Source organism: Cebus imitator, unplaced genomic scaffold (genome assembly GCF_001604975.1).
Source record: "Cebus imitator isolate Cc_AM_T3 unplaced genomic scaffold, Cebus_imitator-1.0 Scaffold328, whole genome shotgun sequence".
NCBI classification, from domain to species: Eukaryota; Metazoa; Chordata; class Mammalia; order Primates; family Cebidae; genus Cebus; species Cebus imitator.
In genome coordinates, this window is record NW_016107643.1 from 571459 (window position 1) to 594172 (window position 22714).

A 22714-nucleotide genomic window follows, 5' to 3' on the forward strand; every position below is an offset into this window, starting at 1 on the left:
ACCACACCTGGCTAATTTTTGTATTTTTAGTAGAGATGGGTTTCACCATGTTGGCCAGGTTGGTCTTGAACTCCTGGCCTCAAGTGATCTGCCCACCTCAGCCTCCCAAACTCTGGGATAACAGGTGTGAGTCATCTCACCCAATCCCCTATCCCTAGTTTTGTCCCAAATATTAGTAACACTCTCCTCTCCCTCCCATCTCTCCATGCACTCTATGTAATGAAGAAATAGAGGGAATTAAGAAGAGAAAGAGGTGGAGGTGTGGAGGGGCCCTGGAGCCACTGGAGGAGGTGAAGGGAAGAACAAGAACATCCGGAACTCTTCCTTCGACCCCTTAGACTTGGTTAAGTCTCTAAGAAAGAGAGCCCTGGTAGAATGGGCGTGTCTGGTGACCACCAGCTCTGAGCTTACCAACCCAGGGTGTTTGGCTTTGCTGTCCCCCAGGGCTATATCAAGTACTCTGCGCTCTTCTATGGCTACTACAACAACCAGAGGACCATCGGGTGGCTGAGGTACCGGCTGCCCATGGCTTACTTTATGGTGGGGGTCAGCGTGTTCGGCTACAGCCTGATGATTGTCATTCGATCGTAAGTATGACCGTCTCATCCACAGGCGTTGACTTCACACCCACAGCTCACTCCCAGAGCACTCTATGCCTGCCTCTCTTCTGGAGGGGCATTCACAGAGAAAACAAGGAAATGAACGCAAAAAGCATATGCACATTGTAATTTGTGGTATGAAAGACATGAACCAGGTCGTGTGGGCTGTTCAGGGAAATGGGATAGAAAATCTTTTAGATAAGGGTGAGAACAACAGCCATGCTGATATTCTGGGGAGCAGCATTTTAAACAAAAGAAGAGCATGTGCAAAAGCCCTGAGGCAGCCAATAGCCTGGTGTGTTCCCCAAAACTGCCAAAGGCCAGTGTGGCTTGAGAGCGAACATGGTACCTGGTAGCATAAGGTAGGGCTGGAGGTCTGTCAGGCCTGTTGCTGCTTTTCTCCAGAGCTCAGCTTCCTCTGAAAAATTCTTCTCCCCTTCCAAACTCTAGCTTGTGTGTGAGAACCAAGCCTGACACACAGAAAGATATAACCAATAAACTTATACTAAATAAACGTATGTGGCATTAACCATGGCAGCCTCTCTGGCCCCAACTCTACTTGATTCTGTGGTCAGAAGTGGCCTTTTAATATGTCTGTGCCTCTTAATTCATATTATCTGAAGAAAAAACTTGGCCCAGCCCATGAATTGATGGCCTTCCTCAGAATCAGAGGACCCCATCAGCTGTGGCTGGGGGTTGCGGGGTGGAAGGCACTGTCTATCCACCTGGATACACTCTCCTATCCACACAACCTATCCACCTGGGCCCACTCTCTCTTCAGCACAGACGTGAAGAGTGTGGGTGGCTGTGTCTCCGTCTCCAGGAGAGGAGCGGAGCACTTTCGAAGCCTGGGTAGAGCCCCTGAGCCAGCAATGGGGACACAGGGCTTAGCTTTCTATCACATGGTCTCAGGCAGAAATGCTGCCATTCACAAGACCCTGCAGGCACTTGACAGTGACCACTGTGTGATCTCTGACTGCACAGCACCATCAGGCAAAAGGAAAAGAACAAGGAGACAGGCTTGGTTTGATTCTCAGCCTTCATGCTGTTACTTTTTCCCTGCTCTCATCCCAGCTAAGTACAGAAATACGGAATGTTTTCGTGACAAGCAAAGAAGCTAGCTAAGCCCTGTGGAGTGGCAAATCCAGAAAGCCAACATGTAGCACAGAGTTAGGGAGGATGACAAACCCCTCATAGTCTCTGATAGAGCCCCTGCTTGGAACTCTGTGATTCTCACAGGGCCAACTCCAGGGAACATAGGTTGAAGACAGGCAGGATGAAACAGGAAGGTCCAAGTTGCTTTCAGCCAAGCTCGCTTAAGAAAAGGATGTGTGACCTGATTGTATTAGGTTGGTGCAAAAGTAATTGCTGGCTTTGCAATTAAAAGTAGTACCAGGCTGGGAACGGTGGCTCATGCCTGTAATCCCAGCATTTTGGGAGACCGAGGCGGGCAGATCACCGGAGGTCAGGAGTTCGAGACCAGCCTGGCTAAAATCGTAAAACCCTGTCTCTACTAAAAATACAAAAACTTAGCCAGGCGTCGTGGTGAGTGCCTGTAATCCCAGCTACTCAAAAGGCTGAGGCAGGAGAATGGCTTGAACCCTAGAGGCGGAGGCTGCAGTGAGCCAAGATCGCGCCATTGCACTCCAGACTAGACAATGAAGGGAGACTCTCTTACAAAAAACAAAAGTAGCGCTAACCACCTCAGTGTGTTTTGTGTTTTATATCAGAAAAAAAATATGTTCTATCCAAGAAAATAGATGACTTAGAAGATGTTCCTGTCTGAGAACAGACTCCCTGTAAAGAGTGCTCCAACTGCATTTTCGGATGAGTCAAGCCACAGGAAGTTGGTGTAGGGAAAAAAACATGGTCACATGTCCTATGTCCTACAGGCTTTTTATTACCTAACTGACAGCATGTGTGCTTGCAGGGGACTCTGAATTTGGGGAGAAAGGTGTCCTGGCTATCCTCAAATCTGCCTTGGCCCATGTCCCTGCCGGGCTTGTTTCATCTCTGAATATCAGTTACCTGTTCATCTGTTACCTGTGTCCAAGACTGGCTTAGGCCAAAGTTCCCTGGGGGTGACACAGCAGAAAGAGGGCAGATGTCACAAAAGCACCATGTGCCCTACAGGATGGCCAGCAATACCCAAGGAAGCACAGGTGAAGGGGAGAGTGACAACTTCACATTCAGCTTCAAGATGTTCACCAGCTGGGACTACCTGATCGGGAATTCAGAGACGGCCGACAACAAATATGCCTCCATCACCACCAGCTTCAAGGTAGTCACCCCAGGGCAGTCCCCACTTCCGGGGAGACTCTGGCTCCCTCTGGTCGTTGAAAGACTTCTCCCAGCTGGGACATAGGAAATAAGGTCTTCAAGAGCTTTCCCGGAAATGTGAGCCCAGCTTTCAAGCCCTTAAGCAAGAATGCTTGTGGCTGATACCCACTGTGTTTTTTCTTCCTTCCTTCCTTCCTTCCTTCCTTCCTTCCTTCCTTCCTTCCTTCCTTCCTTCCTTTCTCTCTCTCTCTCTCTCTTTCTTTCTCTCTCTCTTTCTCTCTTTCTCTTTCTCTCTTTCTTTCTTTCTTTCTTTTTTCTTTCACAGGGTCTCTTTCCCATTGCCCAGGCTGGAGTACAGTAGCATGCTCTCAGCTGACTACAACCTCTAGCTCCTGGGCTCAAGGGATCCTCCTGACTCAGCCTCCCAAGTCGCTGGCACTACAGGTGCCCACCACCACACCCAGCTAATTTTTTTTTGTTTGTATTTTTAGTAGAGATGGGGTTTCACCATGTTGACCAGGCTGGTCTTGAACTCCTGGCCTCAAGTGATCTGCTCTCCTCTACCTCCCAAAGTGCTAGGATTACAGACATGAGCCACTGCATCCAGCTTGTCTGTTTTTTAATATGACAGAGTATCCTGGCTGCTGAGACCTGGTCCTGCCTATTTCCACATGAAACACCTTTCTGCTGGAGGAAGTGGAAGGATTCATTTTGGGAAAACATTTCTTAACCTTTTCTGCATACTAGAATCACCTGAGGAGCGTAAAAGATCTCCTGGGACCCACTAACAGAGACTCTGATATAACTGGTCTGGAGTGGGGTCCTGACATTGGTTTTTCAAAAGCTCCCCAAGTAATTAGAATACCCAGAAAGAGTTGAGAACCCTGATTTGGGGGTGTGGAAATAAAGAAATCAACCCAGTGGCTGCACAAAAATCTCAGAAATTATCACTAATAAACTTATTCATATAACCAAACACCACCTGTTCCCCAGAAAGCTGTTGTAATATGGGTAATCACAGTAACTATTCCACTGGTTTGTTGCTGGGATTAAGAGGAACAGTGCATGGAAATTCCCACATCTGGCACATGGTGACTATTCAAGAAATCTCAGTTTTTCTTATATGCACTGGAATAGCAATTACAACAAATATATTTTTCTAAAGAAAATAACTCTCCATAGGGTACAGGGCATCACGTCACCTCCTCTGTATTACTTCATTTCTAGAAATGTAGAAAGTACTATTTTTAGAACCAACAGCCACAGTGCTGGCATTTCTGGCCTGACATTTACACACATCTCATTTTCACACATTAAGGAATCAATAGTGGATGAACAAGAGAGTAACAAAGAAGAAAATATCCATCTGACAAGATTTCTTCGTGTCCTGGCCAACTTTCTCATCATCTGCTGTTTGTGTGGAAGTGGGTACCTCATTTACTTTGTGGTGAAGCGATCCCAGCAATTCTCCAAAATGCAGAATGTTAGCTGGTATGAAAGGAATGAGGTAAGAAGGACATCTCTGATGAAGTGAAGGCTGAGGGCAAAGACTGAAATCACTGGTTCCTATGCCATTCATTTGATTTATTGAAAGTCTGGATTATAGATTTGTTTTAATAAGTGAAATTACATCCCTTTCCAGTCAAATAACGTGACTATCCTGAAAAAAAAGTCACCTGTTATTAGGTTTTGAGGGCTGGCTTTTACAACTAGAAAAACTGTATTAGCAACTGGATAGCCAACTGTGCAACACCAATTACTAACAAGGTGATCCTTTGCTCATGGCTTCGCAATGCCATACATCATAAATCAAGTGTTTATTAATGCACAGGTGTGATTCTGGGCTCTCTTTTCTATTCCTGTTTGTCTATTTCTGCACAAATAACAAACTAATATACTATGCATTTACAGTATGTCTTAATATCTGATAGAGTGAGTTTTCTCATCAAGATCCACAATAAAACACATTAAGGTTTTCTTGTGATAACACAGAATCCATAAATCTCTTTTGGGAATTTGACAACTGTGGTCATTGGTGAAAATGGCTACAAATTCTTCCTACCCTTGTATGCACATCCCTTTGCTTTCTTTTGCACATTCATGAAGAGGGGGAATCAGTGTCCCCCATCTTTTGAATCTACCTTAGCTTGGTCATGTGACTTGCTTTAGCCAGTGGAACAATAGCAACCATGAAACATGCAGAGATTTGAAAAGTGCTTGTGTATTGAGATTTGCTCTTTTACTGCTTTGGGGAACGCTGAGACCTCCATCATGTGAATAATCTCTGGCTGGCCTCCTGAATGATGAGACACATGGTCCAGTTATCTCCTCACCCTAGCCAGTAGTCAGTTAACCACCAGACATTTCAATGGCGCTGTCAGCCATTAGCAGGTGAGGCCAAAGGAAGAATCACCCAGTTAAGCCCAGTTTAAAAAAAAATTGCTGCCCCACAGAATCATGAGCTAAATAAATGAATAATAAGAGTTTATCTTGCATTCGAACTGCAATTTAAAAAAAGATGAGAGGCTATCTTCCCCCAACAAAGCAAGAAAGGATATAAAAAAGGAAATATGGAATTGATGGGACAAATATAAAGCACAAAATTTGATTTAAATCTAAATCAGTGATTATAATAGATGTAAATGGATTTGATAGTACAGTTTGAAGACAATAATTAGATGGAAAACTGTTAAAGCTATGTGCTATTTATAATTAACTTATCTAAAATATTGGGACACAGAAAGGTTTAAAATAAAATGGGGTCAGTGGTTTCTGCTAATGGTAGCCTAGGTTATTTGGATCAAGTAATCAATTGAAAGCACTAAAAATGCTGGTTTAAAGAAAAAGCATACTTTGAAAAACACTGAGGACCTGAAGACACAGTGAGAGACCCCCCAAGACCAATTTTAAGTGAAAGCCTGTGACCAGAACAGTAAGAGGGGTATCGGCGCCAAGTCTTTTACGCTCTGAAGGCAACTGCTGACTTTTCAAACACCTGTGCTCTAGTTCTGTCCCACTGGGGCCAGTGTCTTAGCCTGTGTTGTGTTCATTAGGTTCCTGCAGCCTTGGTGAGCTGTGCTGACTCTGTCCTAAGGTGGGACATTTCACAATAGTCAATTCGCAATTCTTGAATTGCCAATTCGCAATTTTGGGACCTTCACACACCATCAGCCACTCCACTAATATTCAACACACAGGCAGTAATAAAAGAGAGGTAACAAACCACAATGATGGTTCCAGAGACCAACACATCAACAGATGAGCCAAGGGGTCCAGAAGTCGTTTCGGCCCTGGCCAGCAGAAGCGGGGATCACTGTTTCTCTCTTGCAGAAGTTCCGGCAGCTGCTGCCAAAATCAAGGAATGTTCCACAGTTCTCTCATGGGCAGAGCCTCCGAAGGCCTTTTGAACAAGACCAGGTCCTGGCTGCTTTTATGATCCTCCCAGATGGGTCTGTTCTCTTTATCTCAGCCAACATTTCATACTGTATCAGTTCATTTCAGGAAATACCAGGCAGCAGCAGGCATGATCGTATCATCTCAGTCCATTATATATAGATGCATATCACTTTGAGAGAGGCAGAACAACTTCACTATGGGCTTCATGCTTTTTGACATGAGTGACTCCATTTTAAGACATTAGGATCACAAGTTATTATGATATATCAGTTTGCTAGGGCTGCGATATTAATACATATTTCTTATTATATATTGGTCTTCTCCCAATATCTGACACACAGCCCCTAAAACCCTTGGAATCTCTAAAGTGATCAGTGTTTTTTCATATGCCAGTAAGATGACTGGTACCTGGAAGCTACTGTATAACCTCTGCATGTGAGCTGGTTGCCAGGGGAACCAGCCAGTGATTAGAAAATTGGAGGTGAGCCCTATCCCCTCACCTCCAAGGAGGGGAGTGTTTGAAGACCTTCTGGGTTGCTGAACACATGGAGTATGGCTAACCCAGAAGGCATGGAAGCTCCAAGCACCTTGCCAGTACCTTGTCTTATGCATCTCTTGCATCTGGTTGTTTCTGAGTTATAGTCTTTGAAATAAACAAATAATCTAGTAATTAAACTGTTTTCCTAAATGATTTGATCACTTCAGCAAATGACCAAACCCAAGAAGGGAATGTGAGAATCTCTGCTTTAGAGCTAAATCGAACAGAAATTGCCAGTAACCTGGTGACCTAATAGTTGTAATTGGCATCCCAAGTGGGGGCAGCCTTGTGGGACTGAGACCTTCTCACCTGTGGAGTCTGTGCTTACTCTGGTTAGTATCCTAATTGAACTGAATTTTACACCACACAACTGGTATCAGAAAATTGGTTGGTATGGGAAAAAATCCCACACATCTGGTGTCAGAAGTGTCCTGGAAGTCAAGTGTGGAGAGTATAGAAGGAACACCATATAGGCTGTCATAACATAGCACCACAGGCTGGGTAGCTTAAACAACAGAAATGTCTTTGCTCACCGTTTTGGAGGCCAGAAGGCAGGTTTGCTTTCCCTTGAGGCTTGCAGGCAGCTTTCCCTTGAGTCTTCTCCCTGTGTTCTTCTGTGACTTTCCTTCTGTGCATGTGCATGGAGGGGGAGAAAGAGACAGAGAGAGAGAAGGGGGGAGAGAGAGAGAGAGAGAGAGATCTGGTGTCTTTTCCTCTTCTTCTTTTTTTTTTTTTTGAAACAGAGTCTCAATCTGTCGCCTAGGCTAAACCGCAGTGGCGCAGTCTCGGCTCACTGCAACCTCAGCCTCCCGGGTTCAAGCAATTCTCCTGCCTCAGCCTCCCGAGTAGCTGGGATTACAGGAGCGTGCCACTGCGCCTGACTAATTTTTGTATTTTTAATAGAGACGGAGTTTCACTATATTGGCCAGACTGGTTTCGAACTTCTGACCGCAGGTGATCCACCCGCCTTGGCCTCCCAAAGTGCGGGGACTGCAGGCGTGAGCCACCACGCTTGGCCTTTTCCTCTTCTTATAAGGACACCAGTCTTATTGGATTAGGTGCCACCCTTATGACCTCACTTAACCTTAATTACCTCCTTAAAGGCCCCATCTCCAAATAGTCACATTGGGAGTTAGGGCTTCAAGATATAAATTTGTGGGAGGGGGAGGAAAAGACATGATTCAGTCCATAAAGTCCAAAGATACAAAGTTTCCAGACCAGGACTTTTCCATATTAGGAGGAGGGGAAAATCTTGTGGATTAAATTGACCTCACCACCCCTCTCCCAGGAGTTAAGGCATTCAGGGTGTGGGTGAACCTGATCTAACCACCCTCCTCCAGTAACTACTGAGAGGGCAACTTTGGTCCTGTTTAGGCTGGAAGTGGAAGAGAGAAGGAAAAGGTGCTGTCCCCAGAGCCTGTGGCCTCAGACCTTCCACTGAGCAGGCTTGTACCTGGAGCTGTCAGACCTTGACTTTGGTTTCAACCATTGCGGGTGGTGGTGTACCAGGTACCTGGCAGAACAAAGCTTAGAGGCTCTCTGATTCAGCATGTACATATCTAGGCCTTAAAGAACTCCATAAATAATTCTTAAAGGTCAATGACCAGAAAGAAGTCAAAGGTTACCTGGAATACAAGAAAATAAGGCAAAATGATAGACTTGCTCCTTTTCCCTACATGCCCAGATTTATTTTCCTTTTTTTTTTTTAAATCCATTAACTTTACTAGACTATGTCTCGGTGTTGGCATTCTGGTTTGATGTTCTCAGGTATACAGTGTGTTCTCTTTTTTGAGATGAAGTTTTGCTCTGTTGCCTAGGCTGGAGTGCAGTGGCGTGATCTTGGCTCACTGCAACCTCCACCTCCCAAGTTCAAATGATTCTCCTGCCTCAGCCTCCCGAGTAGCTGGGATTACAGGCACACACCACTGCTCCCTGCTAATTTTTGTATTTTTAGTAGAGATGGGGTTTTACCATGTTGGCCAGGCTGGTCTCAAACTCCTAACCTCAAGTGATCTGCCTGCCTCAGCCTCCCAAAATGCTGGGATTACAGGTGTGAGCCACCACACCGGGCCCCAAAGTTTTTTAAAATGTTAGACAGATACAAATCTTGTTTTTCATTTAAGGAAGACTTATCAAATTGCAGGTTTTTAAAATTTATTCTGTTTGCTGGTTTGGGTTTTCTTGTTCAGGATCTCCTATTATACTTATGTTGAATCTTCTTTGTCTATCTTCAATACATCTTGTTTTCTCTCAAATTCTGTTAACTTCTTTCTTCATTTATTTTTATTTTAAAAATGCTCTCCTTTTTCATCTTTTTCTTGTCACTATCATTACATTTTTTAATTGTGATTCTCTTAGGTATTGTTCAATTTTAATATAGTTTTCCCTTAATTTCCATTTTTCTTTTTTGGCGGTACTCTGTCACCCTTTTTCTGTATTTTTATAATTTTTATTTATATTGTTTTGTGAGCTGTATTTTCTTAACATCTTTCAGTTTGCTGTTTCTGAATATTGATTATAATTTTTTAACTGTTTTGTATAAATTACTTTTTGGTGTGTTTTCATTATCGGAAAGGAATTTAACCTACTTCTTATTCTCTTTTCCTTGTAATAACTTTGTACGGGATTTGACCTAGAGAAAACTTTTTCACTGTTCATTTTTATATACGGTTAGTTTTGCTGAAACTTTAGTGAGGCATGGTTCAGGATAACTTTCCTAATTTAATGGAGCCCTCTCTTCCACTCTTCTTGTGAAGCCTTCAAAATATATGGTGGCTTGCTTTCTGAGAGCTCCTGCCTCTCATCCCTTTTCTACTTTTTATCTAGACCTTCCCATTTCTTTCTCTATATTCCCCCTGCCTGTTCAATTCAATTCTGTTCTCAGAATAGTCTCCTTCATGTTGTGCCCTATGCTGTTAGGGAGCTTGACTGATGAATTTTAAAAGTTCAAGAGGCCCAGGCTGTTTTAGCTTATCTCCAGATAAACTAAGAATGACCTTGCACTCACCTATTATGGGACTGAGCAGAGTTCCTCACAGTTTAAGCTGCTGTTCTCAGATTGTTCCACTGTGCTTTTCATTGAGTACCTATTAGCCATTTTGACATCCTCCTGTTCTCAGATTCATTGGACACCCCACTGTTTCTCTTGGCTTTCTCTCATCCAGACATGAACTCTGTAAGAACTTGTGGCTGTTGGTAATATGCTCCCAGCCACTTATATTTAAAAATTCATGAGGACATCTTTGTTGTCAATGAGTTTTTTGTTTTATTATTTAATGCTTTGTCCAGTTTTACGTGGAATTCAGGGAGATTCAAAAATCATGTTGTGGCTATCATTATTTTCTCAGAACTCCAAGTTATTATTTTTGTTATGAAGATGCATTCACCATGAAAACCATCATTTCCTCTTAGGATAAAGTCCTAAATGGTTTTCCCTGACTTACCTTCCCAGTTGTACCTTTATTTTTATTTATTTATTATTCTCATTATTATTACTATTATTTGAGATGGAGTCTCACTCTGTCATCCAGGCTGGAGTGCAGTGGCACGATTTCAGCTCACTGCAATCTCCACCTTCCAGGTTCAAGTAATTCTTTTGCCTCAGACTCCCAAGTAGCTGGGACTATAGGCATGCACCACCATGCCCTGCTAATTTTCATATATTTAGTAGAGATGAGGTTCTGCCATGTTGGCCAGGCTGATCTCAAACTCCTGACCCCAGGTGATCCACCTGCCTCGGCCTCCCAAAGTGCTGGGATTACAGGTGTAAGTCACAGTGCCCAGCCCCCAGTTGTGCCTTTAGTCACTCTTCCCCATCTTCACTAAACTGCAACAACATTGGCCTCGGCTCTGCTGAGATGCCTTCTCTCACACACACTCATCTCTCTTGAATAATTTCAGGTCTGAGCTTAAATGTTATATCCTTATTTCTATTATATACTTCACGTACTTACCATTTGCAGCATTTTTACCTTTGTAATGATTAACTCATTTTGGAATTACTTACATCTATTTTAAGTTCTTGTGGGCAGAGTCTGCATGACTTTTTTATTCACTGTTGCATCTTTAGAATTTGGCACAGTGATTCACGCATCCTAAGTGCTCAGTAAATGAGAGATGGAGGAAAGACAAAGGAGAAAACTATCAACTGAATACCTACAAGAGACCTGGCACTCTATATGCATTATTTATGCCTCATAGCACATTGGCAGGGTAGGCATCCTTAGTCCTAGTTTTTGCATAAATATGTGAGGCCCAGAAAGTCTAAGACACACAGCTTATTAGCAATGGAGTCAGGATTAGGACCCAGTACCTGCGTGGCTCTGAGTCTTTCTCCGGGACCTCGTTCCTGATTGCCTAAACTTACCTCTAACCCACTCTGGATCAGTACAGCTGGACATCAACTCAGGCACTCTCAATAGTCGATTAGAGGTCCCAGTGTAGCTCCTGACCTGGTCAGAATGGGTTTAGGATACAGGAAAGATAGGGACTTTGGGGGCCCCTCTGTAGGATGGGAGAACTGAGGAATAGAGTTCAGAAGGGAAAAATGTCCCTTCCACAAAGCTTTCACTGGGTCACTAACCTGTGAGAAGGACTCAAAAGATGCCCAAGATGGATTCTACCCTTAAAGGGACTGCAGCTTCCTTAGGATGCAGGCTCAACAAGAATAAACCAAAGCACAAGCAACAGTAGGCAGGAATACCGTGATCAAATTAGAGGTTCCAGCTTACAGATGGAACTGTCCATGAGAGCAGAAGAGGCGGTGGAATTTTGTGGCAAAGGCAAGAGTTAGGCTGAGCATTACACAAACATATAATGAGGTACAGTGGTAGATGTAGGGCAGTGATGGCTCTCCAGATGAGAACTACATAGACTGGTATGAAGATGATGAGAAACCAAGCCAAGGGCTTGCATGAGAGAGAGTGGGAGACTAAGAGCCAGCCCAGAAGAATTGACCAACTTGCAACTCGGTCAACAGTTCGAGGATTTACTTTCCACTGGGTGGGCAGTTTTAATTGCAGAGAGATGCCTAACTGTGGTCAGATTCAGTTATATGAGTCAGGATTCTCCCAAAACTGGAGCCAAAATTGAGTGCTTGATGCTTACCAGGCTCTGGTATCATAGATAACATATATTATCTCTTTTTATTCTCACACAAGGACTGTCGTCACCCTTTTACCCATGAAGAAACAAGAAGCTCAGAGAAGTGGTGTAACTTTTCCTAAGCTACAAAGACAGCAAGTGTTAGAGCTGGGGCTTAAACCCAGAGAGCTGACTCCGAATACCAAACTCTTTTTTTTTTTTCTGAGACAGAGTCTCACTCTATCACCCAGGCTGCAGTGCAGTGGCACGACCTCAGCTCACTGCAGCCTCTGCCTCCCAGGTTCAGGTGATTCTCAAGCCTCAGCCTTCTGAGTAGCTCGGATTATAGGCCACACCACCATGCCTGGCTGATTTTTGTATTTTTAGTAGAGACGGGGTTTCCTCATGTTGCTCAGGCTGGTCTCAAATTCCTGGCCTCAAGTGATCTGCCCACCTCGGCCTCCCAAAGTGCTGGGATTACAGGTATGAGCCATCCTGCCCAGCCCAAATGGCCCACTCTTAACCATACTCCTAACCTCTACTGTTAGTTTCCATCTGTAATCTGAGCTTCCTGTCTTTGATGCTATTTAGATGAGGGCTATCACAGTGACTCCTACCTAACTCACAACTTTTATAGAACACAAAGCCCTCAGCTGGGCACGGTGGCTCACGCCTGTAATCTCAGCACTCTGGGAAGCCAAGGCAGGCAGATCACGAGGTCAAGAGTTCGAGACCAGCCTCGCCAACATGGTGAAACCCTGTATCTATTAAAAATACAAAAATTAGCTGGGTGTAGTAGTATGCACCTATAATCCCAGCTACTTATGAGGCTGAAGCAGGAGAATCACTTGAACCTGGGAGGCGGAAGTTGCAGTGAGCTGAGATCATGCCATTTCACTCCAGCCTGGGCAATAGAGTGAGACTCCATTAAAAAAAAAAAAGAAGAACACAAAGCACTGCCCCATATGTTAACTCATTTGCTCCATGAAGAAAGTGCTGTTTTCATCAATACTAATAGCAACAACCATGACAGCAACTGGTCACACAGCAGTTATGATACACAAGCACAGGCCAACTGCTCAGGGTATGTTGATGCCTTTTCCAGGGTCACACAGCAAGCTGTATAGACCCCAGGGCATCTCCAGGGTCAGTAGCCTTGGGAGTCCAGGGATGGTGGCCAAACAAGTAATGCTGATGATACAACCCAGGCTTTCCTGATTCCTCAGGTAGAGATTGTGATGTCCCTGCTTGGAATGTTTTGTCCCCCTCTGTTTGAAACCATCGCTGCCCTGGAGAATTACCACCCACGTACTGGGCTGAAGTGGCAGCTGGGGCGCATCTTTGCACTCTTCCTGGGAAACCTCTACACGTTTCTCTTGGCCCTGATGGATGACGTCCACCTCAAGGTAAAAAGCACAACTCCACCCCACTGCAACTCCTGGTGCCCATAGTATTTTCTTTTTAAATATAATAATTTCATTATACATAATTTATATTAATTAAATAAATGTTATAAATACAGAAAAATAAAATTTTAAAAAAACTCCCCAGAATCTATGACCCAACGATGACCACTATTAACCTTTTCCTATAGTTCTTTTCTGTCTTTCTCTCTGGTTGTCTTCTTTCACATCATAAACATGTCATTTGCTACCTTAAATTTTATCTTCAGCCTCTTCCTCACTGTTTCGCAGGTGCCATAAATGATTAACAGCCAAGTAATTGTCCTCTAAGGTGGTGCAATGTCATGGTTGACCTAACCGTTCATCAAAGCTCACCACACAATTATGGAGCACCCACAGTGGCAGGCCCTGGGGTAGAGCAGACAGGAGGACACAGGCTTGTCCCAAGTGTGTTCACACTCTGGGCTGGGAGACAGACTTCATTACAGCATGCTGTGGGATGTGCTTCAGTGGGGGCAAGCCCAGGGCAGCATGGCAGCTCATTGGAGGGGCTCCAGATTCCACCCTGGGGACCTTAGCAGACATTGGGAAAGGCAGAGGGAACAGCTGGGTCAACAGGGAACTGCATGATGGCTAACAATGGAGTGGAGCAGAGGAGTGAAAAAAATAGGCCACGGGAGAGCCTGATGATACGGATGCCCCTCTTCTCTGCCCCTTTTCTCCTCATTATTGAGCTGTAGGAACATTTTCCTGATGCTAACAGAAAACTGTTCTAAGCATGGAAGTGACTGAATCTGGCCCTAACCTCCCTGCCTTATCTCTGGCTTCCCTCCTACCCAGGAGACTGCTCCACCCTCCTGAGCCTCACATTTCTGCCACAGGACAAAATTCTCTCTTGCCTCTCTCTCCAACCCTCTCTTCATGTTTGACTAATTGACTAATCCTCCTTGAGGTTTTGGCCCAGATGTCACTGCCTCCAGGAAGTCTTTTGTGGTCCCCATTGTGTGATGTGGATGCTTCTTCTCCCAGAGAGAATTTCTCACAGTTCATATTGCTCTGTTTTGCAAGTATCTATTCATCTCCGTCATTTACTAGACTCTAATCTTTCTGAGCAAAGCTCCATCTCTCTTGGTCACTCCTGTATCACCACTACTTTATATGCACAGAGAGACCCTGAATAAATTATTTTCAAGAGAATAATGAATGACTGGATGGATGCATGAATGGATGGATGAATGCTCGTATGGATGGATGGATGGATGAACAAATGGATGGATGGACAGATGGACAGATGAATGCTGACTTAGAAGATAACTTCTTGGGAAGGACCCAAGGAGTACAGCCTCTCCTGTACATATTGAAAGCCTGAGGAGGGAATTTCTGGAAGGACTCTGTCCAGGGGAAGGGCAGAAGCTAGATGGTAGGGTTGTGGCATTTGCTAGCTTTCATTGTTCTTGTGGAAACCATTGAACCATCCCTGGCTCCTTCCTACCCCACACCTCCATCTTCTGTTCTAGCTTGCTAATGAAGAGACAATAAAGAACATCACTCACTGGACTCTGTTTAACTATTACAACTCTTCGGGTTGGAACGAGAGTGTCCCCCGACCACCCTTGCACCCTGCAGATGTGCCCCGGGGTTCTTGCTGGGAGACAGCTGTGGGCATTGTGAGTAGTTGTGTTCTCTGAAAAGGTGACCCCTGTTCTCAGTTCTTTGTTATTCCCTCCTTGATGTTTCCATTTGAGGAATAATCCTGAAAACTTACCAGCTGTTCATCCAGCAAACGTTTCATAATTATCTTGGAGGAAATAAAATGACTAAAGCAGACCGTGTGCCCCCTGGGTACTCCAAATCTCTTTAGTGTCTCAAAGGTTGTGATGGTGTCTGGTAGATATTTTCAATTTTTTTTAAAAAAATAGTAAATTATATATATTCTACAAATGCTAAGAAAGCTTTGTCCTTCCGTTTTTGGTCCTTCTCTATATGTCTCTGTGAAAACTCATTTTATTTTCTCTCTATATATATACTTTTTTAAAAATCCAGGGGCTGGGCACAGTGGCTTATGCCTGTACTCCCAGCACTTTGGGAGGCCAAGGCAGGCGGATCACGAGGTCAGGAGATGGAGCCCATCCTGGCTAACATGGTGAAACCCTGTCTCTACTAAAAATATGAAAAATTAGGCACGGCAGTGGGTGCCTGTAGTCCCAGCTACTCAGGAGGCTGAGGCAGGAGAACCGCTTGAACTCAGGAGGCAGAGGTTGCTGTGAGTCGAGATCATGCCACTGCATTCCAGCCTGGGCAACAGGACAAGACTCTGTCTCAAAAAAAAAATCCAACTAGCAGGAGGTGAAAAAAGTTAAGCATTGTCCCCAGTGACTGGTGGTCACATTTAGTCTTAGTAGGGGCAGCTGGCACTTCACAGTAAGTGAGGAAGCAAGGCCTTCAGATCCTAGTGATGATAACAATGATACATCGGGCGTAGCCAATCTAACAGGCAATTTGCATATGTAATTACTAAGTTTCCCAATAGCCTTTAGAAATTGATATCAATATCAGCTTCAAGAGATTCAGAGATTATTCCAAAGTCATACAATTAGTAATCTGTAGAGCTGGGACCTACACATTTTCCAGAGCCAGGGGTCCCCTCTCTTCACCACCATTCTGCCACAAAGAATCAGAGGGTCACAGAGAAAAAGTCGAGTGGGCGGGCGAGAGTTTATGAGACTCTCAACATACTCTCAGGGAGGGTGGGAGAGGTGGGCAAGGTCTCCACCCACTCCCCTTCCTGTGTTCCTCTGCAGGAATTCATGAGGCTGACGGTGTCTGACATGCTGGTAACATACATCACCATCCTGCTGGGGGACTTCCTACGCGCTTGTTTTGTGCGGTTCATGAACTACTGCTGGTGCTGGGACTTGGAGGCTGGATTTGTAGGTCGCCACTTCATGGACATTCTGCACAGAGGAATTTCAGCCATCCTCTTTGATACTTATAGCCAGATGCATTCTTGGGCATTTCATTTCTTTGGAGGCCTAATGATGGTCTCTGCTCTTTGGAGTAAAAAGTGTTTAATTTGTTTTTCCTTTAAGGGTCCTATTTGCCTTCATAGGGGAAGCTGCGGCTTCCCAATGTAATGAACAATATGACCTTCTATTCTAGGAAATGGAGGCATTTGGCCTAGGGGAAAGTGGACCACACTTGAGTACTGAGCCGATGATTAACAGGGAATTGCATCTGAGCAGTCTCAGCTCTTATTAGGGAGGCTGAAATCCAACAGTGGAGGTGACTATTTCAGGAAGTCCTGGAACACACCAAGAATACAATAACCACTGGTCCTGTCTTCCGGATGACGCTTTGAGAAACCTCCTTTGACTCGTATTCTCTTACAGCCCTCTTTCCCACCTACCTGGTAGATGTGTATCATTTCCTCTCCTTAGTGGCCTTCTATGATCTGGCAGAACCTCTGGCTCAGGCACCTGTGCCGTACATGTCTCTTCCACGACACCTCAGTGGCCCAGCCTGCAGTCACTGGTGTGCACGCGTGGTACCTACCTCTTACCTGAGCTCCTGGTGAGAGGCTCCATAGGATGTTGACCTATGTAGCCCTCATCCTGGCCTGGCCCAGGTAAGGCCCCAGTACAGGTTTCTGTCGCATTTTTTTTCTTTCAGTCACCAGTCTCAGTTTTAAACAAGTCTACTGAACTCCTCAGCCGCCAGGAAAGCTTCATAATCTTGTCTGAGAACAAAGATGAAAGCCTTTGTGCTCAAAAAGGATGAGATCTTTGGCAGAAACACAAGATATCGCTAAGAGTTCATTGTTCTTAAATTTGTAAGATCACCAAGATACTCAAATAATACTAAAGTTCATTTAAAAAATAAGCATGTGAGAGTATCCAGGAAAAATTATTTAAAAAGAAGAAGAAGGCCAGGTGTGGTGGCTCACACCTGTAATCCTAGCACTTTGGGAGGCCAAAGCAGGAGAATTGCTTGAGTCCAGGAGTTTCAGACCAGCCTGGACAATTTAGCAAGACCCCATCTCTACAAAAAATTAAAAATTACCTGAGTGCGGTGGTGCACACCAGCAGTCCCAGCTACTCAAGAGGCTGAGGCAGGAGGATTCCTTGATCCCTTGATCACACCACTGCATTCCATCCTGGGCAATACAGTGAGACCCTGTCTCAAAAAATATAAAGAAAAAATAAAAAGAAGAATGAAAGGAACTAGACTTACCATAATACTAAAACATATGATAGCACTATAATAACTAAAACTAGTACTAGAGAATAGACCAGCTTGTCAATGAAACAGAATAGAAAGTCCAGAAATAGATACTATCTATATGGGCCTCTAGTTTCTGATAAAAGGAGATTTTCAAACATGCTGGGGGGAAGGATTATTATATATATATATAATAAAAATGTGGGGGACTATATCCCTCATTCATTTTACCTAGATAAATTAATTGTAGTTGAATCACAGTTTTAAACATTAAAAAAATGAAATTATAAGTTTCTAAAAGAAAGCGTGTATGAACTTAGAATCTTGGAGTGAGGAACATTTGTCTAAACAGGACATGCAACCCGGTAGATAAGTGTTTTTCAAACATTTTAAAATATTAAAACTTAAAATTCCAGGCTGGGCACAGGGGCTCATGTCTGTAGTCCCAGCACTTTGGGAGGCTGAGGCAGGTGGATCACTTGAGGTCAGGAATTCAAGACCAGCCTGACCAACATGGTGAAACTCTGCCTCTACTAAGTGTACAAGAATTAGCTGGGCGTGATGGTGTGAGCCCATAATCCTAGGTACTTGGGAGGCTGAGGCAGGAGAATCGCTTGAACCAGGAGGCAGAGGCTGCAGTGAGCTGAGATTGTGCCACTGCACTCCAGCCTGGGCAACAGAGCGAGAGTCCGTCTCAATAAATAAATAAATAAATAAATATCCAAGTCTTTACCCCATGGATGTCTCCTCCTTCCATCTGTTAATGCTGGCCCTTTCTTTTTCTCTTTTCTTACTTCTCATCTCTTCTTGTGTTCTCATTTCCCTTTATCTCCATTTCTGGAAGGTAAACTGGAATGCGGGCTTTGGCATGCTTCATGAGGGCCCCCACATCTTCAGTGCTCACGGATCTTATGTTCTTTCAAATATTGGACAAATCACAAAAACTGAAAATCAGGCTGAAAATATGAACCAAGCTGGTCACTTTCCTTTCCATGAATGGCTCTCAGGCTAGAGGAAGAAGAGAAGGAGAAAGAAGAGTTGGAAGGATGATTTGGGTTTTGTTTGTTTTTAAGCTTTTTTTTTCTTTTGACTCCTCACTTAATTATTTGTATTTCATTATTAGATTTTTCATTGATTATAATTTCAAGGTATGTTTCCAATTAAAGCATTGATCAAATGTTCTCTTAGAGGCAAGGGTCTTCCCAAGAACACACTGTCAGCCTGCAAGCCCTGAAAGACAGAAACTCTCACTGTTTTTGTCCAGAATTCCAGTTCTGACATTTTTAAAGTTTCAGCTTTGAGAATGTCAAATTTTTTCTTTAAAAGTTGAAAACATATTAAAGATATAGATGCTAAATCTAAGGTCCTTCTCTAGTTACCAGAGCAGGTTGTTTGGGATGGAGTGGCCTTGGCTTGGCAGTTGGTTGGTAGTAGGGTTTGGCTGACTTCACCAAACATGTTTTCTCTCTCTCTCCCTCCCTCCCTCTCTAGCCTTCATATGCTGAGTTTGATATTAGTGGAAATGTGCTGGGTTTGATCTTCAACCAAGGAATGATCTGGTGAGTTACCCATTTTTCTGGGGATTGCCTCATCTGAGGAATTAAAAAACTGGAATTCCAGATTTTGCAACTTAACTAGTTGGAAGAAGCTGGATACGTCATCTTGCCTCTCTACACTCCCCTCTTTCACGTGAAAAATTGAGGGCGGGACTAGATGAGAAGCAGGATCATTTCTGGCCCACCCGTGTGCTATCATAGAAGTGGTGAGAAAGGGAGAGAGGGGGTTGGGGGAGAAAAGGAAAAAGGAAGGAAGGCAGAAGAGAAGGTGGGGAAGAGAGAGGAAAAGGGGAAGAAGGAAGAAAGACAAAGGAAGTGGAAAAGGAAGGAGTAAAGAAGGGAGGAGGAAAAGAGGAGGAAAGGAAATAAGGAGAGAGGGAAAAAAGAAGGAAGAGAAGGTGGAAGGTAAAGGACTACAGAACTCCCTCCTCTGAAAAGCGAGTTCAAGGAGGCCACAAAACTTCAGCCAAAGGCCTTTAAGGTGCCAAGGGCTCACTGCTAGCCACCGCTCAATTATCTTGATTGAAGGATTTCAAATACTCTTCTGAGCAGCAATGCCGATTTATGGAAACCAAGGAGAAATAGGCAGGAGACGGTATAATTTGCTGTGGTAAAATCCTGGCCAGAGTTTAAGCCAGGAATGCTCGGAGTGCCTCCCACTCCTGAGGACTACATGGTTCTGGCTTGGTGATCAATATTCTGGTTAAATGGGAGGCCCCTTACCTGGGGACTTGCCAGGAAAGCAGCTCTGCCTCATGCCCCTAACCCATCTATCCCATTTCCTTCTATCACCCTTCCCTCGCCTTCCCTGCTGTCCAGCCAACCGGGTGTTTGGTTTCTGCCCTTCCAGGATGGGCTCCTTCTATGCTCCGGGACTGGTGGGCATTAACGTGCTGCGCCTGCTGACCTCCATGTACTTCCAGTGCTGGGCGGTGATGAGCAGCAACGTACCCCATGAACGCGTGTTCAAAGCCTCCCGATCCAACAACTTCTACATGGGCCTCCTGCTGCTGGTGCTCTTCCTCAGCCTCCTGCCGGTGGCCTACACCGTCATGTCCCTCCCACCCTCCTTTGACTGTGGGCCGTTCAGGTGCAGAGTCTCTGTTGCCCAGGAGCACCTCTCCTCCCGAGGCAGTCTGTTCAGAGTGCTTGGCCCAGAATTCCAGTTCTGGTTTCACGCCAGCCTGTAAAGGGCCATGGAGCTTTGGGTGACTCATTGATGCTGTTCAAGAGCTTTTTCTGCCAGGATGGAAATGTTCTGTTGTTCTGTGTCTGTGCTGTCCAATTCAGTAGCCACCAGCCACCTGTGGCTGTTGAGTGCTTGAAATGAGGAACTGAGAAAATGAATTTCTCATGTATTTATTTTCCTAATTTATTTAATAATGTTTAATTGATAGTTGTACGTATTTTGGGAGTACATGTGATACTTGGATACATGTATACGATGTATAATGATCAAATCAGGGTAACTGGGATATTGATCACATCAAACATTTATTTATTTATTTTAGACAGAGTCTCACTCTGTCGCCCAGGCTGGAGTACAGTGGTGCCATCTCAGCTTACTGCAACCTCTGCCTCTCGGGTTCAAGCGATTCTTGTGCCTTCGCCTCCCGAGTAACTGGGACTACAGGCAGGCACCACGACGCCCAACTAATTTTTTGTATTTTTAGTAGAGACAGGGTTTCGCCATGTTGCCCAGGCTGGTCTCAAACTCCGGGCCTTAAACGATCCACTCACCTCAGCCTCCCAAAGTGTTAGTATTACTGGCGTGAGCCACCATGCCTGGCCTAAACATTTATCTTTTCTTTGTGTTGGGAACTTAGAAATTATACAATACATTACTGTGAGCTGTCATCTCCCTGCTGTGCTATGGGACTTATTCCCTCTATCTAACTGTATATTTGTACCAGTTAATCAACCGTGCTTCGTCCCTGCTCCTCTCTATCCTTCCCAGCCTCTGGTCACCTCATTCTACTCTCTACCTCCATGAGATCCAGTTTTTTAGCTCCCACATGTGAGTAAGAACATACAATGTTTGTATTTCTGTGCCTGGCTTATTTCACTTAACATAATGACTTCCTGTTCCATCCATGTTGCTGCAAATGACAGGATTTCATTCTTAACTTCAGTTAAAATAACCACACATGGCTAATGGCTACCACATTGGACAGCACAGTTCTATCCTTTAACACATGGATAACTTACTACCTGGGATTACTTTACCATAGGACAAGTAATGGTGGATATTCTGAAGATGAATTATCATAAACTTACATGTGCCATTTAAATGTGAAGCAGCTGCAGAGGACTCTTGACAGACCTCAACTGAACACTCTCTGCTCTCTAGAGCATTGGCCTGGGGGCTCGATATAAGTCAAGCTAGTTAGGAGACTGGATATTGTATAAAAGGACAAATAGTTACGTAAGGAGATAGATCAAGAGATAATGTGCATCTACTGCTATCTTTCCAAATGCATGACCTTCTGAAAACAAAGCCCTCTGCTGACTCCATAAGGAGAGGTTCTGTGGTTAAAGCAGTTTGGGACATACTGCCCCCTCTGCCTGCCATTATCTCACTTAGAAATGCTTGATGCATGCTCCCTTGTTAAAGGCTCTGAAGAATCAGAGGCAATGAAGTAACACCTGTAAGCTAGTGTCTCCATCCTCATTGACCACAGAACCCTTTCTGCATGGATCACTCATACAGGACGGGAAACAGGGTGTGGCAGGTGAGTGGCGCCCTACACCGCACATGAGCAACTCTGAGGGCATTACTTTCTTCAGTTGTGCGCCCAAGGCCTCACCTGCCTCACTCTAGTCCCAACCTTGCCTACCAATGAGGAGAAACACTGTTCTGTAAAAGGGTCGTATATGCAAAGCAGTCCCCAAATGCCCAAAGAGCTGGGAACCCAAAGGAGGAAGGAGACAAATGCAGTTTGTCGAGTTTGGGTGATTTATTAGGGGTAACTTACAGACAGAAGCATGGTCGCAAGCAGCGTGAACCAGGTAGATCTCCACACCTCAATCCCCCAGACCCGGGGCTTTTATCTTGGGGAAAGTATGCGTGCTCTGGAAGGAATGTGTAGGTGGCTCTGGACATCACAGCCTGTGATTTATGCAGCAGCACCAGGGGTTGTTTTGGAGGAAACTTACAGTAAACAAGGGTTCCTACATAAAGAGGAATACATCCACTAGACGTGTGGGAGGCACTCCCAGTCTCGGGGTTAGTTAGAAGTTACCAGTCAGATTAGCATGTAAAGTCAAGTCACTCATGTCCCCCACAAGCACACCTTGAGAAACGCTGATCTGGTCCTTCTCAGTTTCTAAGGGACTTACCTAGATAGAGGCCTGTGATGGTCGGAGCCCAGCGATGTTAGCAGGAGCGCTCCAGCAGTGCCACCTGGCAAACAGGGTTCACACAGAAGGAGGGGATCAGTCTAGAGAAGGAGCGTGTGGAAGTGCAGACAGCCTGAGATGCCAGGCTGAAGGGAGAACCGCATGGAAGAGGCCTCTCTTGGCTTCCTCCTAAACAAGGTTTGGAGGGCTGGACCCTGGGTTTATTCTTAGGAATTCAAAACCTAATGGAGGCCAGATGCAGTGGCTCACACCTGTAATCCCAGCACTTTGGGAGGCCAAGGA

At 44.6% G+C, this 22714-nt stretch overlaps 1 protein-coding gene across 1 annotated transcript in view; it reads left to right on the forward strand.

Annotated features, from left to right (window-relative positions):
* TMC2 (transmembrane channel like 2) overlaps positions 1–22714 on the forward strand; it is a 112044-nt gene that overhangs the window by 74327 nt on the left and 15003 nt on the right. The window contains exons 10-17 of the mRNA XM_037730046.1: positions 445–587; positions 2733–2880; positions 4198–4386; positions 13122–13301; positions 14816–14965; positions 16100–16228; positions 19008–19075; positions 19923–20162. Of these exons, the coding sequence (XP_037585974.1) occupies positions 445–587; positions 2733–2880; positions 4198–4386; positions 13122–13301; positions 14816–14965; positions 16100–16228; positions 19008–19075; positions 19923–20162 (1247 nt within the window). The remainder of the gene's footprint in view (positions 1–444; positions 588–2732; positions 2881–4197; positions 4387–13121; positions 13302–14815; positions 14966–16099; positions 16229–19007; positions 19076–19922; positions 20163–22714) is intronic.